Below are 14,483 nucleotides of genomic sequence, written 5' to 3' on the forward strand. Positions count from 1 at the left end.
TTCCCATCGGCCGGGCATGGATGGCAACCTCGAGCACACGCGTACAATGGTTTAGAAACTTACAAAGCAATTTATAAACGTAAAACTAAAACTCGTTATTGGATGTGGGATAATTCCCACGGTGCGTTAAATTATGACGGAATTTGGATAAGTATTATTAATATAGAAAACAATTATACTTGTGCTGATGTGGCGGAGTGGTTATCACTTCCACAGTGGAGCCTTCATTTCTCAAGTTCGATTCCGCCTTGGACACATTTTATTTTATTTTTGTTGACAACAAAAATAAGCAAAAAATAAATTTTTTTAAAAAAAAATTATTGTTTTTTAAATCTCTTACTTTATATTAACAATATTTTTTACTAAATTTATTCTATAAATCTAAAAAATTAATTTTTTAAAATAAATTTATTCCATTTAAAATCTCTCTCTTTCTATTAACAATCTCTTTTACTAAATTTATTCTAGAAATCTAAAAAATTTAAATTTTGAAAAATTAAAGTGTTCTTTCAAAAATTTGTATGCATTCTAATAATTTCTAACCAAATTTTTTATTTTATTTATTAATTTTGCATTATAAATCATGTAATTTATTATCTTTCTTACAGCTCTCAATAATATATTTTAAATTAGATCGTATTACAAAATATTTTGGATTTGTTATTATTTACATAATAAAATAATTATAAAATTTAAACCAACAATTTTAATTTCAGCATATAACATTATAGTTAGTTAGGTTGTAATAAATTTGGATTATAGTTAATTAGTTTGTAATAATTTGGGCTTTTTAGGGGATTAGGGCTTTCTGCCAATTTGAGATTTTGATGGCCATTTTTTATCGATTAAATCCACTCTTTATAGTAGTCTATGTATGATTATATTTTTTATCTATGATAATTATATGATTTTCTTATGTATGATGTAAATTTAATGGTTAACATAGGTTTATACAGAGAAAAAACATATCAATATTCACAAATTGATGAAAAAAGTGAAAGTTAACAATGAAGTACCCTCATTTCTTATTTGGATTCCTAAAAGGCAACATTTATAATTAATTTTAATTACTTTTTTAGATTTTTTTAGAGCTTAATCCAAACGAATCGGCCGATTCCCGATTCGTATCGCCGATTCACCGATCGGGATGGGTTTTTGAATTGCCCGATTCGGGGCACCGATCCGTTTTTTAAATCACTGGTTTCTATGCTTCTCCTACATCAAAGAAGTTATGTCCTTCCCCTACCATCCAGCCGCCCAATTTTGATCAAGAGAGCCACTCACTGTTTGATCTTAGATCCGACGTCTCAAAGTATTTTATTTTTAGTTTTTTTTATGGAAATTATATGCATATGAAATTTAGTACGTGTCATCTTCTCATTGGGGCACACCTATAAAAAATATTAAAAATAGTTTTTCGATAAAATATAATGACCAAAATACCCCTTGAATCTTTCAAAGGTATTTTAGTCATTTTATTTTATTGAAAATATTGTTTTTATATTTTTCGCTAATGTGAGTTTAATAGAGGAATGGACATCCAAAATTTGGTGTCAAAATAGTTTATAGAAAAAAAAAATTAAAAATAAAATAATCTTGAGATGTGATATTGTGATGGGGGCCATCTTATTCAGAATAATCGGTTGGATAAGGAGGAGGATAGTAAGGGAAGCATAGAAAGCTTACCCTAGACTTTAAAGCTTACCCTAGACTTTTTTTTTTCTTTTCTTTGGACAAAACTTAAAAGGATTTGAACCATTAACCTTCCTCATTCATGCCGAATATGTACAACTAAACTCAAATTTGAATGATATTTAACCGTAGTTCTTTTTCTTGTAGGACTATGCTACAAATACTTGAATTTAGTATGAGGAAAAGATCATAGAGTCTAGCCAGATCATATAATTCGGTTGTCTAGCACCCAAAAATATATTCAGGGAGATTTTTCTTTATGAAATTTTTCGAATCATCTTCGATTCACTTTATGAACAAGTCGCGAAAAAAAATCTTGAGCTTCGAGAAAGCTAAACCTCTCATTTCTCGGATGGGCAATATGGGGTCCGTTTTAAGGGGGAATTAATTTGGAGCACTTTTTTGAGCTCCAAAGACACTTACGAAACTCAAAAATATATATATATATATATATTTAGAAAATTTTCTTGGTAAACAAAAAAAAAAGGAAAAAAAAGAAACCAAGAAAATTAATTTTTGAATATATGAAACTTTTAAATCAATAAAACCGCCTCTAAGGACCCCAATTATATATATTGTGGGCCATAATGCTTACCTAAAGACTTACGATCACACTAGAAGTATGACCTTTAATATAGCAGAATGATAGACAAAATTTGTACAACCAACTCCAATTAGTTTGGAAAAGACTTTCACATTGATGAGAATGATAACCGATTACAGATCCTCTAACTATATGCATAGCATGACTCTTGTTTTTTTTATAAAAATGGTAGTTAGTCGCCATTATGCTTGTCAAGAAGGGAGGGCTTTCTATGTGACTCCACCCACATATATGGTACATGTGACCTCTGGTCTCAACCATTAGATCTGAATAGATGGCTTGAGTCACAATGTCACAAGCTAGCACTTAACTATCAAATCTTGATCAGACGGCTCATAGTATTTTGTCTTTTATTTTTATTCTACAGATAATTTTGAAGCAAATTTTGGGGCATGGATAGATCCAACAAAGGTGCATATGATAAAAATATTAAAAAAATATTTCTAGTGATAAAAAATAACCAGAATACCCCTAAAAATTGTATGGGCCTTTTAATCATTTATTTTTATATAAAATATTTTTGTTTTATTTTTTTTTATGTTTGCCCTATTTTTCTGATGGGACGGCCAAAATTTCATAAAAAATGTTTTTGTAGAAAAAAAAATGAAAAATGAAACAGTATTTGACATGATATTTTGATATGAACATTCGTAGCCGTTCGATTCAGGTCGAACCGCTAAGAAGTGGGGTCGTATATAACTTATACGTTGTAGGGGTCACATAGATACATTTCCCATTAAATAAGTCAATTATGTAGTGTTGCTTTGATCACAAAGGATTAATGCAAAAAGATATGCTGCTCCCTTGGGAGCATACTATCATTTGCTTCCTCAAATAAATCTCAAGGTAGAAATATTTTTAGGACCTTAAATTTTGAAGACATAAGACCTGGCTACCAATCTTAAAATAAAAACTAAAAATAAATAATAAATCACACATTTTATGTGCTTGAAAAAATTAACGTCCCAAGATTCCACAACGAGAATCCATTTTGGGAATGGTAAAATCTAAGCAAAAACTCAAAATTCAATTTTTTTTTTTTTTAGGAAAGTATCATAAAAGTATGTAAAAAGATCATTTACTATTAATACAAGAAAGTCACTCACACTCTTATCCATGAAGTTTTAAATTAGGGTGCAGTTGGCACACTGCTGCATCTGTAGCTGTAGAGGTAAGATGCACCTTCAAATTTTATCATAGTATATAACTTTGATGTAAAATATTTTTAGGATTATCTCAAAATCTATTTTTATATTTAATTATAAAATTTTAAATTTCAAAAATGGTTAAAATCCAATACATCTATAAAGATATGAAAATCTTGAAATGGACAGTGTAGATAATATGTTGTAAGATGCACTACTTCTGAAACTCAAAATCTTTTTATTTTTCAATCTTACATCTCAACATCAAGATGATCAATCAAATGGTTTTTCAACGTTAAAACAATCTTTTCAATTGGATTTTTTAGGTGTATCCATAGCTCTACATTATAAAGTTCCAACCGTATATAAATTTTTTCCATTAAATGAAGTGATTGTGAATGTGCCATTGACTAGCTCAACGTTCAAAAAAAACTTCTCAAACTTTGTGACATACCCCAAATCATCCAATTTAACGTGTAGTGGCTATCCAATTTAACATCTAGTGGCTAACCTCCATGCAACAAATATAAGATAAATGGTCTAATAAGATACCATCCTTTCTGTTTTTTTGGAAAATAATCATCTATTGAATCTTAAGGGGTTACTAAAAATACAAATAGAAAAAAATTGCTCACCGTAATTGATGCAGAATATGCTCCCAGACAAGCATCTTACAAGGGCAGTTGCCACTTAATGTTACGATTTGAATGTTTTTCTAAGACCGCACATTTACTCTGTCAGGTAAAAGACCAACTCGGGGACATTTTTTTATCCAAAATTTTGGAAACCACCTGAAAATCACCATATTATTAGATTCAAAAGAAAAAAAAATTGAATTTTGAGTTTTCTAACACTTAAATCCCACCCTTCAAAAAACTGTGGACCATTTCTATTGAATCTTGAGGTATTATTTTTTTCAAGCCCACAGGAAATTGCAATTTGGAAATTTTTAGATGTGGAGTATAGCATATGGTTTAAAGAGGTTAAACCCCAAGATTTGGGTTTCTAAAAAATACACGTAAATTGGGTTTTGCCCAAGGTAGTAAATGAACAGTATTTAGCTTCTTCGATAGAAGAAGCAAATTCATAAAACAGTTTGCCGCAGGAGCGTAGCATGATATATATCCATCTCGTGTTCCAAACAGAGCCTTAAAAGGTTTTGGTACCATATTTAGTGTTAAAAAAATTAGATATGCAACTGAGAAATGCTAGTGTTGATTATCAGTAACAAATAGAATCAAGAATAAAAAGGAAAAGTTTATATTCATGTTACTGTATAACAGTTTACCTTGCCGTACAAAGTGTCAGTTTCTCTCTCTCGTGAATCTTCAAAACTGCTCATTTACAAGAAAGCACGAAAGCACCTCTTTTTAACACCATCCGACTCATGGCATTGGATGATAGCATGGTAATAAATCTCACCATCAACAGAGACCTTGATCCTTGCCAAAAATATTGCAATTAATTGGACCGTTCTTCCGTTGTCAAGGCATTGTGGACAATTAAGTCAAACGTCATTCAGGGAGTATCAAACGATCAAAGAGTACAAGTAAGCTTTGCTTTGGAACTGCATAGAGAAATCCAAGCTCTGCGCCACTCAAAGGTCCCATACCCTGAATGAAACAATTAAATTCATACCAACAATTGACAATAAGTTTCAAAGTAAAACCATACAGACATTGTTATAAGCCTAGAGAAAATGAAACCTATTTGCAAATTCGTTGATTACCTTGCCATTAAAAAGTAGCAGCTCACCATCAACCCATCGAGGATTCTGAAATCCCGGTTCTGCTATCCTTCCCCGACCTTTGTATCTCATAACCTTCAAAAAGACCTGATTTTTTAACTCTGCTTCTTTCTTCAGAAAGGACTTCTTTCTTCAGAAAGGACACTATATTTAAATAAATCAATGTGACACACACTAACACAGTCCTTCAGGTCACACACAAGTGAACAGGGAGTGATGCGAATGGCGGGTCCCACTCTCCATCACCATCCATAATTTTCATTGGAAGGTGGTGATCCCAATCGAATATCATTTTTTTATAGTCCATTGGATTGCATTTCTTTCTTAGAAGGTTCAGTTCAAAGTTGCCCAACAGACAAGAATATATATACAAGCAAAAAAATATAATCTTCCAAACAGGGCTAATTTAAGCCCCTGAACAAAAAAAACTGAGAGAAGAAAAGCTAAATATTGTACACAAATTATAACTTTAGATCAAAAACAAATTTGTCATTTCATAAGCCAAATAAGACCTATAAATTTCAAGGACAACCGAAAACCCCTCCGAATTACATGATAATCATTTTATGACATTTTAGTGAAGATCAACGACCCGCATGCTTTTTCTCTAAGTTGTTCTCTCATATAATTAAAGGGATAAAAGATGCTAATGATATTTGGTCACTATGAAAAATACAATTAGCAGTAGTTTTATCAGGTTTCTGAAAGATCAAGAATATGAAACAATGAAGACATTTTGGACAGTAATGATAGGTATTTGAAACATTCAGCAGAAAATTCACAAATGGAAGGAAGAATATGAACTTGTACCACGCCTAACTCCTCTGGATAGCTTCCATTGTTAACTAGACGATTCTCTTGGCCAACTTTAGCAAGAAAAGTGACCTAATGAAGAAACAGAAACAAGCATAAGAAATACGGAGACCTATCTATCTTGTCAAAGGAGAATTACCAAAGAACTACTTCTACTATATATATGTATGTGTGTGTATATACATGTACATACATACATATATGTGTGTGTGTATTATCAAAACAATTCTAGGCTTTAAAAAAATTAAAGTTCACTAACTAACCTGTCCAGCAGGGACATTAAGGTCACCAGTCAACTTTACAGCTTCGACATACTGGCAAAATTCAAAATTTGAGAAACTCTCGTCGTTCTCATCCAGGCGAGGCCAAGGACCAACCTTACACCTTAACTGGACCACCTCAGACTCAAATGGGCCAAATGCTCCAACGTATAAGCCTACATTAAAGCAAGCACCATTAATCCTCTAGGGATGAATCAGGCGAATGGCACTGACAAAATTATCTTCCTAATAAACAAGAAAGGAAAGTACCAATGGACTATCGGAAAACCATAGCCCTTTGGGATGGTAATAAAGTTACGAAAATGAGCATACCATCAAGTGGATCTGTGCTCTCATTGCCATTTTTTATGCGATGGAACATGGTTGTCGGAGACAATATGTTTCGTCTTTGAGCTTGAACAATTGCATACTTCACAATCTCACGGAGATTTCTAGATACCTAAAAAAGACTTGGTGCTTAACAAGTATGTTGGAAGAACGGAAATTAAGCTACAACTTGCATTGTATTAAGTAATGTAAGTGGTAATCATAACATTCTAATACTTCCTCTTGATAACTTATAACATAACATAGAATGCGACTGTTCATGCAACTGGCTCTTATATCATAACATGCAAATGTGGCTGAAGTGATAAGACCTTAATTCCCTCTTGCAATGAATGGAAAATACCTATGCTTCTTGTTTACAAATCCAGACAAAGATTAAACTCCACAATATGCCAAGTAACTCAGAGAATTAAATGCATAATATATCTAATCTTAAGCCCATAAGTGACACAAGAGATTTAATACATTAGTCTCACATGCATAACAGTAATCAAACGAGAGTTTATACTCCATATTGAAAATTCAAATAAGTCATTAACAATCCCAAGATTCACACAGAGCCCCACGCCTGCCCCACCCATTTCAAGTTCCTGCAATTGCCCTCCTCCATCCAATAAATAATCTCCATAAACCAGTTCTTGTTTCAATTATTGTTGCTAGGCACCCCTGTGAGAACTGATACCAATATACAATAGTGGTACCAATACATGGCTTGAAAAGTTTAGGGTAGGGTCCTTACGTAATCCCTCCCTATGTCTGGCAATGATGCTTCATTGACTCATGCCTGGCATGGGCAGGATATTGGTTCAGCAATAAATTCGTTACAACAATCCATTAGCTAAAATTCCATAAACTAATGTTTTAGTAGCATTAATTATTATTTGCAATATACATCCAACAGAAATAAGATGCCTTAAATTAATGTGTGTGTAAAAGTTTGTGACTTCCACATATCTTCCATAGAATTACATCGAATATCTTTTGCCATCACATAGGAATCATCGCATAATACACAATATCAACAACTAACATCCTGTAACCAAATATTACTACATGATATGGGCCATCACCTAAAATTACTAGCTATATGTTGCATGGACATGAACATTTGTGTAAGTTGTCCGACATGGGAACGGGGTGTTGGATTCTTCATGCCATGAATTTGAGGATTTGGCAACCTACTATATTATGAAGAGAACCAAATCCAACAATGTCTTACGAATAATCCATTTCATGATGAGCAGCAAGAAATAATTAATTGTAATTTTATTGGCTGAATTCACAGATTATTTCAAAGTTCCATTGAAGCTTTCAAAGTTCATATGCATCTACTCAAAACAAAAAAATAGGATCATCTCTAAAATGATGTAAACTAATGGTCTATAAATAATAAGAATCCAGAAGAATCTGTATTATTATGTGTGCTGATACATGTTTGACATGTGTACAACACCCAAAAAGAAGAATCCATGTAACATAATTATGAGTAGTAACCATATCATATCCAGAAGGACATCTATGGATAGCTCCACTTTGTTTGGGACTATAAAATTATCTCAAGGGCCCCACCTCATATATTATATCTTGCATGATGTTATAGAAAGCAATTGCTCCCCTTGTTATATAGCAACACAGTACCAACAAATACTAAATCCAGCTATAACTACAGGATATGGACCATCCACTAAGCTTATTAGCGACACATAGTTCAACCATCTCATATAAGAACTAGGTGTGTAGGTAAGAGTGTGTGTGTGAGTAGGCACCCACCTAAGTGGACATGAGAGGGCTATGCCCTAGGCACTCGCCTGACCTTAGGAGATGCACCTTGGGCCCTCAACTGCCTAGAAGCCTAGGTGGCCGATTTTTAAAACACCGAACCCTCTTTTATTCCAAACATTCAACCACCTTATACTCTAGATGACATCTATGGATGGCTCAACTTTGACACAATAAAACCAAAACTTTCAGGTTCTTTGCAGGCGTGAACATAGAGGGGATGAGCAATAGATCATACACATCAAGGCTAGATACCTTTCAGGGTTTTAGTTCTAATACAATGCTTCATATGAATTAATACCTGAGCCTCAAGGATTCTGTATATCAGCTTTGTCAAAACACATAGAGAGATGCCTAAACTTGAGGGTTTGAGGCTAGTTCTTCACAAGGAGGAAGACATCAACAATATGTCATGAGTATCTCAATAGTTTGACTCAATCCCGGAAGACATGCAAGCTCTAGTTGTCAATTCACATCTCAAGGAACAATTTTTAATAAGCATTGTATTATAAAGAGCTATTCCCCATTTCCTTAACGTTCTTCAATGTTTTAAATTGATTTAAATAACATGTAATTCTTAGGATGGCTGCCTAGGATTCTTAAAAATATCACATCTTTTACACCATCCAGAGAATATTAATCCATGTTCAAAGGGAAAGGAAAACTCAGTAAATGTGGAATGAGAGAAAGCTTTGGATAATAGTACTCAACATTGTAGCTTTTTCTTCTCAACCAATAATACCAATCTAGAAAGTTTCCATAAGTCGGGTCCAGGGGCCTACCCCTAGTTTCAAATCAAGTCACTGCATACTCACCTTAGGAAAAGCTTTATCCATCCTCAGAAATGCTTTAGCAACATCAGGGGGCATAAGTTCTGAAGCCGCTTGAGCAGCTATTTGAGCCAATTCAAGTTTTGAAGCCTTGCCCCAACCTGCACCTGATTCTCCATTCCCAGGAATACAAAGCACAAAAGAGTCTCTTTCTATGTCTTTAATTTGAGCGGGCACACGTGTAGGCGCCTTCGATGAGCTTTCCTCATCAGTTTGCAAAACCCCACCAATTACAAGTTTTACATTCATATCTTTCCCATCACTCCCTAAATCACCATCCCCTCCAGCTAGCACTTCCTCATCCTGAAAATCACTTGAGCTTCCATCGTCATCGTCAGAGCTTTCAACAGAATCGCCATTCCCATCATCTCCCTGTAATTGCTCAACCAAGTTGATACCTTTTTTGACATCCACTGGTGAGATATTAGTCAGAACTTTAACTTTTAAACTCGGTATCCTATCTTTAAGGAAATTTATAAAACTTCTCAATCCTTCCTCAGTGACATCTTTGATATCATTCTGCTTCCCATCAACTTTTTCAGAGCTAAATTCATTCATTTTATCTTCTTCAGACAACTTTTGAGAGTCGGGCGTAGAAGCAACATCTGAAGATTTCAATGATGAGGATGTAGATTGAGAGGAGCTTCCCTTGGGTGGCTGCAAATAGACTGCCTGTCTATATATAGAAAGTATCAGTGGGACATTCAGATTAGTGTTGCATAAATAAACAAGTAGAAAGACAGTTGAATAATGGGAACATATACTATAATCCAATGCAACATGGAAAACCACAGTCGCTTACAGTCATCACCATCGATGAAAAGATAGATGGCATTGTAGAACAAGAGAAACAGATGGAGAAACAGATGGACACAGAGAGATGCCAACCAAAACAAAACATGACCGCAATGGTCGGTGGTCCTGTTCCATCACTAGTCCATCACTTCATCAGATGGTAATCCCAATAGATATAGTTTTAAATAGTGGATTATAGTATACTTTCCCTTGAATAGTTACTACCACAAGTATGTTCATATTACCTGCATTTTGTATCCTTCAATAGCATCTTTTACAACAAAGATTTCAAATAGAGGAGTACCAGAAGATACAGTAGTCAGTTGCCTGAAACAAATGATACAAATCTAAGAAATGTCACCTCTCAATAAATTTTATCTGCAGATTAAACTTAAATAAGCACATATTAGATGAATAATACCTTGGACTAAAGCTCCTGGCAACAAATCTACCTACAGCTGGTGTAATTTGAACAATTTTGCCTAGAGGATCATCAAAACCTTCTGACCAGCCAACCCACCAGCCAACCTGATATAAAAGAAAGGAAAGAGTGGCACACTAAGCATTAATACTAAAAATTTAACTTCAATTCTCGAAACTAAGCAATAGACAGAATTGTCAACCTTGTAGTCAGGAATTTTAAGAACTACATATGAAGTTTCATGCTATATGAAAAAGAAGAGTTATATACCCTCAAAATGAATGTGAGAGAGAGAGAGAGAGAAAGAGAAAGAGTACTCAGTTCCCGACCATTAACTCATATATCTATACTTATAAAGAGAATTAGACATTTTTTTTATAAGTTACAAGATAAGGAGCCTACTCATTAACAACTATAACATTATGTCGTGAGATTGATTGGTTCCCATAAAAGCAATCAATGAGATGCAATAATAAAGAAGGGTTATGTTAGGGTGCTCACACTATAGAGTAATTTATCATTGTCACTCAACAAATTTGGACACTTATATACCTTTGTTTTGTACATAGAGCTTTTTTTTAGTAAGGGTATTTTTGGTCATTAGGAGGGGTGTGACATCATCTACATGGGATGTGACATCACCTACATGGGATGTGACATCACCCACATGGAGTATTAAATACCACTCGCGTGCTCCATATGGGTGATGTCACACCTATGTGGATGATGTCACACCCCTCCTAATGACCAAATATACCCTTGTTAAAAAAATGCTCCATGTACAAAACAAGGGTATACAGGTGTCTAAAATTTGTTGAGTACAAAGATAAATTACTCCATAGTGTGAGCACCCTAACATAACCCAATAAAGAAATTGAAACATGGCTTTATTAGACATTTACAATTTCAATATATGAGGAATTGCAATTACCAGCCCGCTCCCTGTAGTTCTGCAAATCAATGAGGCATCATGGTAGCGCTCTTCCATTATAGACTTCTGAAAGGTAACAAGATATTGAGTTAGAGAACATGGTGATAAGATGGTTTTTCATGTGGAAGACAATAATAGCCAATTATTCAGACCTCCAGTTGTGACATTACTTCAGCAACAACATCCTTGGATGCTACTTCCTCTAAGGCTTTCTTCACTTGTGAAGCTTCATAAAAATCTTCATTTTCAACTGCCTCTTCAAGTTGAAACTGCAACTCAATACTCAAAAGTTAGTTAATAAATAATTCACCAGAATGTTGGAATAATTCCATTGCAAACTCTACAAATCATAAATTTACTCACATGCATTAGACAAGCCATACACTAAACATGAATATCCTATATCACAGAGGTACTAAAACATTATATCTATAGAAGTAAGTAAAATAAACAACAAAATGACATGCCAAGCCAGCAAGGCTAAATTTAATATTACTTCGAGCATATTCTTCATAAAAATCATGAAAAATCAGATACAATGTACAATTCAATCTACCAAAAAGAACTTGAAATACAATTCTGAATTCTTCTAATCAAAGTACAATTCACAATCTGATAACGCCAATTAAGTACTCTAATCTTCTATGTATCAGAAAGTGACAGTACTAGTTGCAGGGCATGTGTTCAAGGTCCTGACCACCGAGGAACTTAATAACAAAAATATAGGTATAATACAATAGAATATAGCACTCTAATAAGGGCAAACCTTTTTCTTTTCTATAGAATAAGATAGTTTTCTTTCTTTGCAGCACTAGCCAACCTTTTTCCATTTCTATAGATATGCATAATTGGTGGACCTAGAGTTTTTGAAAAGGTATTTATCTATTTATGGAAGAAAATCAAATGCGCTCATAGAAGCCAAGTAAAAAAGTTCTTTATATCTAGAAACCAAATTACTCAGCTCAAAAAGGAAACTGAGATCACAAACCATACATAATCTCATGATCAAGACGATGAAAACCAAATCCAAAGATGTTTCGACATGATCTTGGGTGTTTTCCACACAGGGTAGCTTAGTCCATTAAATGAATTTTTGAAAAAAACATACCAGCTCAGGTATTCTCAAAATTGCCTGGTATCTTTACATCACTCGAGTCTAGGGTGGTGAGTTTCCGAAGAGAATGCGTATTTACCCTACACAGGACATACATCTCCTAGATTGCACATAGATTATGTTAATAGATGGTTTTAACTTTCTAAAATGTTTCAACAATTAACCCAAAAAAAAAAGTTTGTGCACATTTTCATTGCACGAAATCTTTCAACTGCAACTCTATAGTGGATGGAAAAAAAATATAAGCATCTGCATGTCTTCAGTGCAGTGATGCTTTGGACCACTTAAATTTTTCTCAGAGTTATTAGCGATCATTGAAATTAAACCCTCAAGTTCAAAGAAACTTCAAAATTAAGCTCCAGTTGCATAAAGAAAATGGTAATGGAAAGCCATCCGACTAGGTCGTTACAAACATAATTGAAACTGAACCATCTAAATTAGAGGTTCAAGACCAAGAATAGAGCTTCCTGGGTAGCTGCAATCCAGTTAAGTTCACAAATTATAACTTGAAACCCAATATCTGAACCGAAACCCCAAAAATCAAGAAACAACAAGAGCGAGATATCCCAGAGACCAAAATAATTTTTCTAGTAATTTGCAGATTCCAATACGAATAATTTAACCTCCACATTTAAGATCTATGCAGTATTACAAATGGATAAGTGGATAAATGCATGTGAATGAAACCCCCATATCAAAAGACTGAAAACAGAGCTTAACAGCAAGAAACCAGAAAGCATCACGGATAAAGGGAAAATCAATACTCAATAGCAAGAAAGAGAAAAATAATTCTCTTCATACCATCATATGTATGCAGCTCAGTTTCGTTCTAGTTCTTTAAAGGGAAATCTTTTCATGCGGGCTGGACCTATTGTCAGAGAGAGAGAGAGAGAGAGAGAGAGAGAGAGAGAGAGAAAGAATTGGGAATATACCTTGAGGAGTGAAGAGTAGTTCTCATCCTGGTCTATCTGAGAGAAATGGCGTTGCCATGAGCTCCAATCCGACTCTTGGGCGGCGTTTTGTGATGATGTGCCATTATTGCACCTGCAAATGAGACTATTGCCACCATTGTTATTGTTTTTAATCTGCTGCTTCAATGAAGAAACTGGGGCTTTAAAACTGGGTGGTTTTCCTCCATTGTTGGTGTGGTAGCTGCACTGCTTACTGTAAAACCATGGAATTATGAGTCCCCCTGTCGTCGCAACCGCCATCATCTTATCTCTTCTCTCTCTAATGAATTCTAGCACTGGAACATGAAAATCTGAAGAGTTTGAAAATGATTAATCAAATTGTTCTCGGACAAAATCTTCCCTCTCCCCCCGCTCTGTTGTCATTAAAAACTCTCACCGTCCGGTGTTGTGTGGGTCAAATGACTCGTACTCGGTTGATGCGAATCACCGAGATAAATGAAATGACTCGTTAAAACTCGCCTGTACATTTTAAAATTCGTAAAAAATATTAGAATCACTTGATTTAGATCTGGAACGTTCCGGGCCAAAACCTGCCCAACCAATTCTTGCTAAATAAGTTCCCTTATGAAATTAATGGACCTACGCCACTTAAAAATTGTTCCAACTGTTACAACTCGTTAGAAGAACCTACCCCACTTCTTTTAATGACAGGTTCTCTAATCCTAATTGCTAATCCGAAGAATCAATAATCCGCATGGAAAATCTAGATCAGATCCGCTTTTCAAAACATGTGCAAATTGTAATAGGAAGACTAGAGCTTGCTGATCGACTCAGCCACTGCCATACCCTATAGCCAACTTAAATTGAGAGCTCGAAAAAGACCCGCTCACATTTTCTTTTGCAAAAGATAAAATATTAAATGTAATTAAATATGATTAGGGTTGTATATAATGAGAACAATTACCTTTGATACAATTATTTATAACCATTTCATGTGAAAGGTATATCACAAATTTCGAAAAAAAAAATTTGAAGTTTTTGCATGGTCAATGGAATAAAGGCAACCATCCACCTTATACCAGTGTTTTGAAGC

At 34.3% G+C, this 14,483-nt stretch overlaps 1 protein-coding gene across 4 annotated transcripts; it reads right to left on the reverse strand.

The window, feature by feature from the left end:
• Positions 1-3,944: 3,944 nt before the first annotated feature.
• Positions 3,945-14,062, reverse strand: LOC18434844 (protein EXECUTER 2, chloroplastic). 4 transcript variants are annotated; one of them, XR_002281021.2, is made up of 12 exons: positions 13,412-14,061; positions 11,518-11,634; positions 11,366-11,431; positions 10,435-10,541; positions 10,259-10,340; positions 9,204-9,890; positions 6,595-6,721; positions 6,265-6,437; positions 5,999-6,073; positions 5,171-5,263; positions 4,730-5,054; positions 3,945-4,232 (listed from the first exon to the last, which is right to left on the reverse strand). XR_002281021.2 is itself a non-coding variant. In XM_006844907.4 (11 exons), the coding sequence occupies exons 1-11, from the start codon at positions 13,691-13,693 to the stop codon at positions 4,956-4,958; spliced, it is 1,908 nt and encodes a 635-aa protein (XP_006844970.2). In that variant the 5' UTR covers positions 13,694-14,062; the 3' UTR covers positions 4,681-4,955. The 4 variants fall into 4 exon arrangements, 2 of the variants coding, with proteins under 2 accessions (XP_006844970.2, XP_088729466.1); XR_016060330.1 differs by having other exon boundaries at positions 9,204-9,894; positions 13,412-13,646; XM_006844907.4 differs by lacking the exon at positions 3,945-4,232 and having other exon boundaries at positions 4,681-5,054; positions 13,412-14,062.
• Positions 14,063-14,483: the final 421 nt, after the last annotated feature.

This window comes from Amborella trichopoda, chromosome 1, assembly GCF_054954075.1.
Source record: "Amborella trichopoda isolate Santa Cruz 75 chromosome 1, AtrichopodaSantaCruz75HAP2 v2.0, whole genome shotgun sequence".
Taxonomy (NCBI): domain Eukaryota; kingdom Viridiplantae; phylum Streptophyta; class Magnoliopsida; order Amborellales; family Amborellaceae; genus Amborella; species Amborella trichopoda.

What these genes read in the sequence shown, in the direction of transcription:
- LOC18434844 (XM_006844907.4), bottom strand. Translation starts at nt 13,693, where the DNA reads ATGATGGCGGTTGCGACGACAGGGGGACTCATAATTCCATGGTTTTAC. An exon ending in TGGATAAAGCTTTTCCTAAG is followed by an intron (nt 6,722 to 9,203) that starts GTGAGTATGCAG and finishes AGTCTTTTTTAG; the next exon opens with GTATCTAGAAATCTCCGTGA. An exon ending in ATCCAGAGGAGTTAGGCGTG is followed by an intron (nt 5,264 to 5,998) that starts GTACAAGTTCAT and finishes GTCTTTTTGAAG; the next exon opens with GTTATGAGATACAAAGGTCG.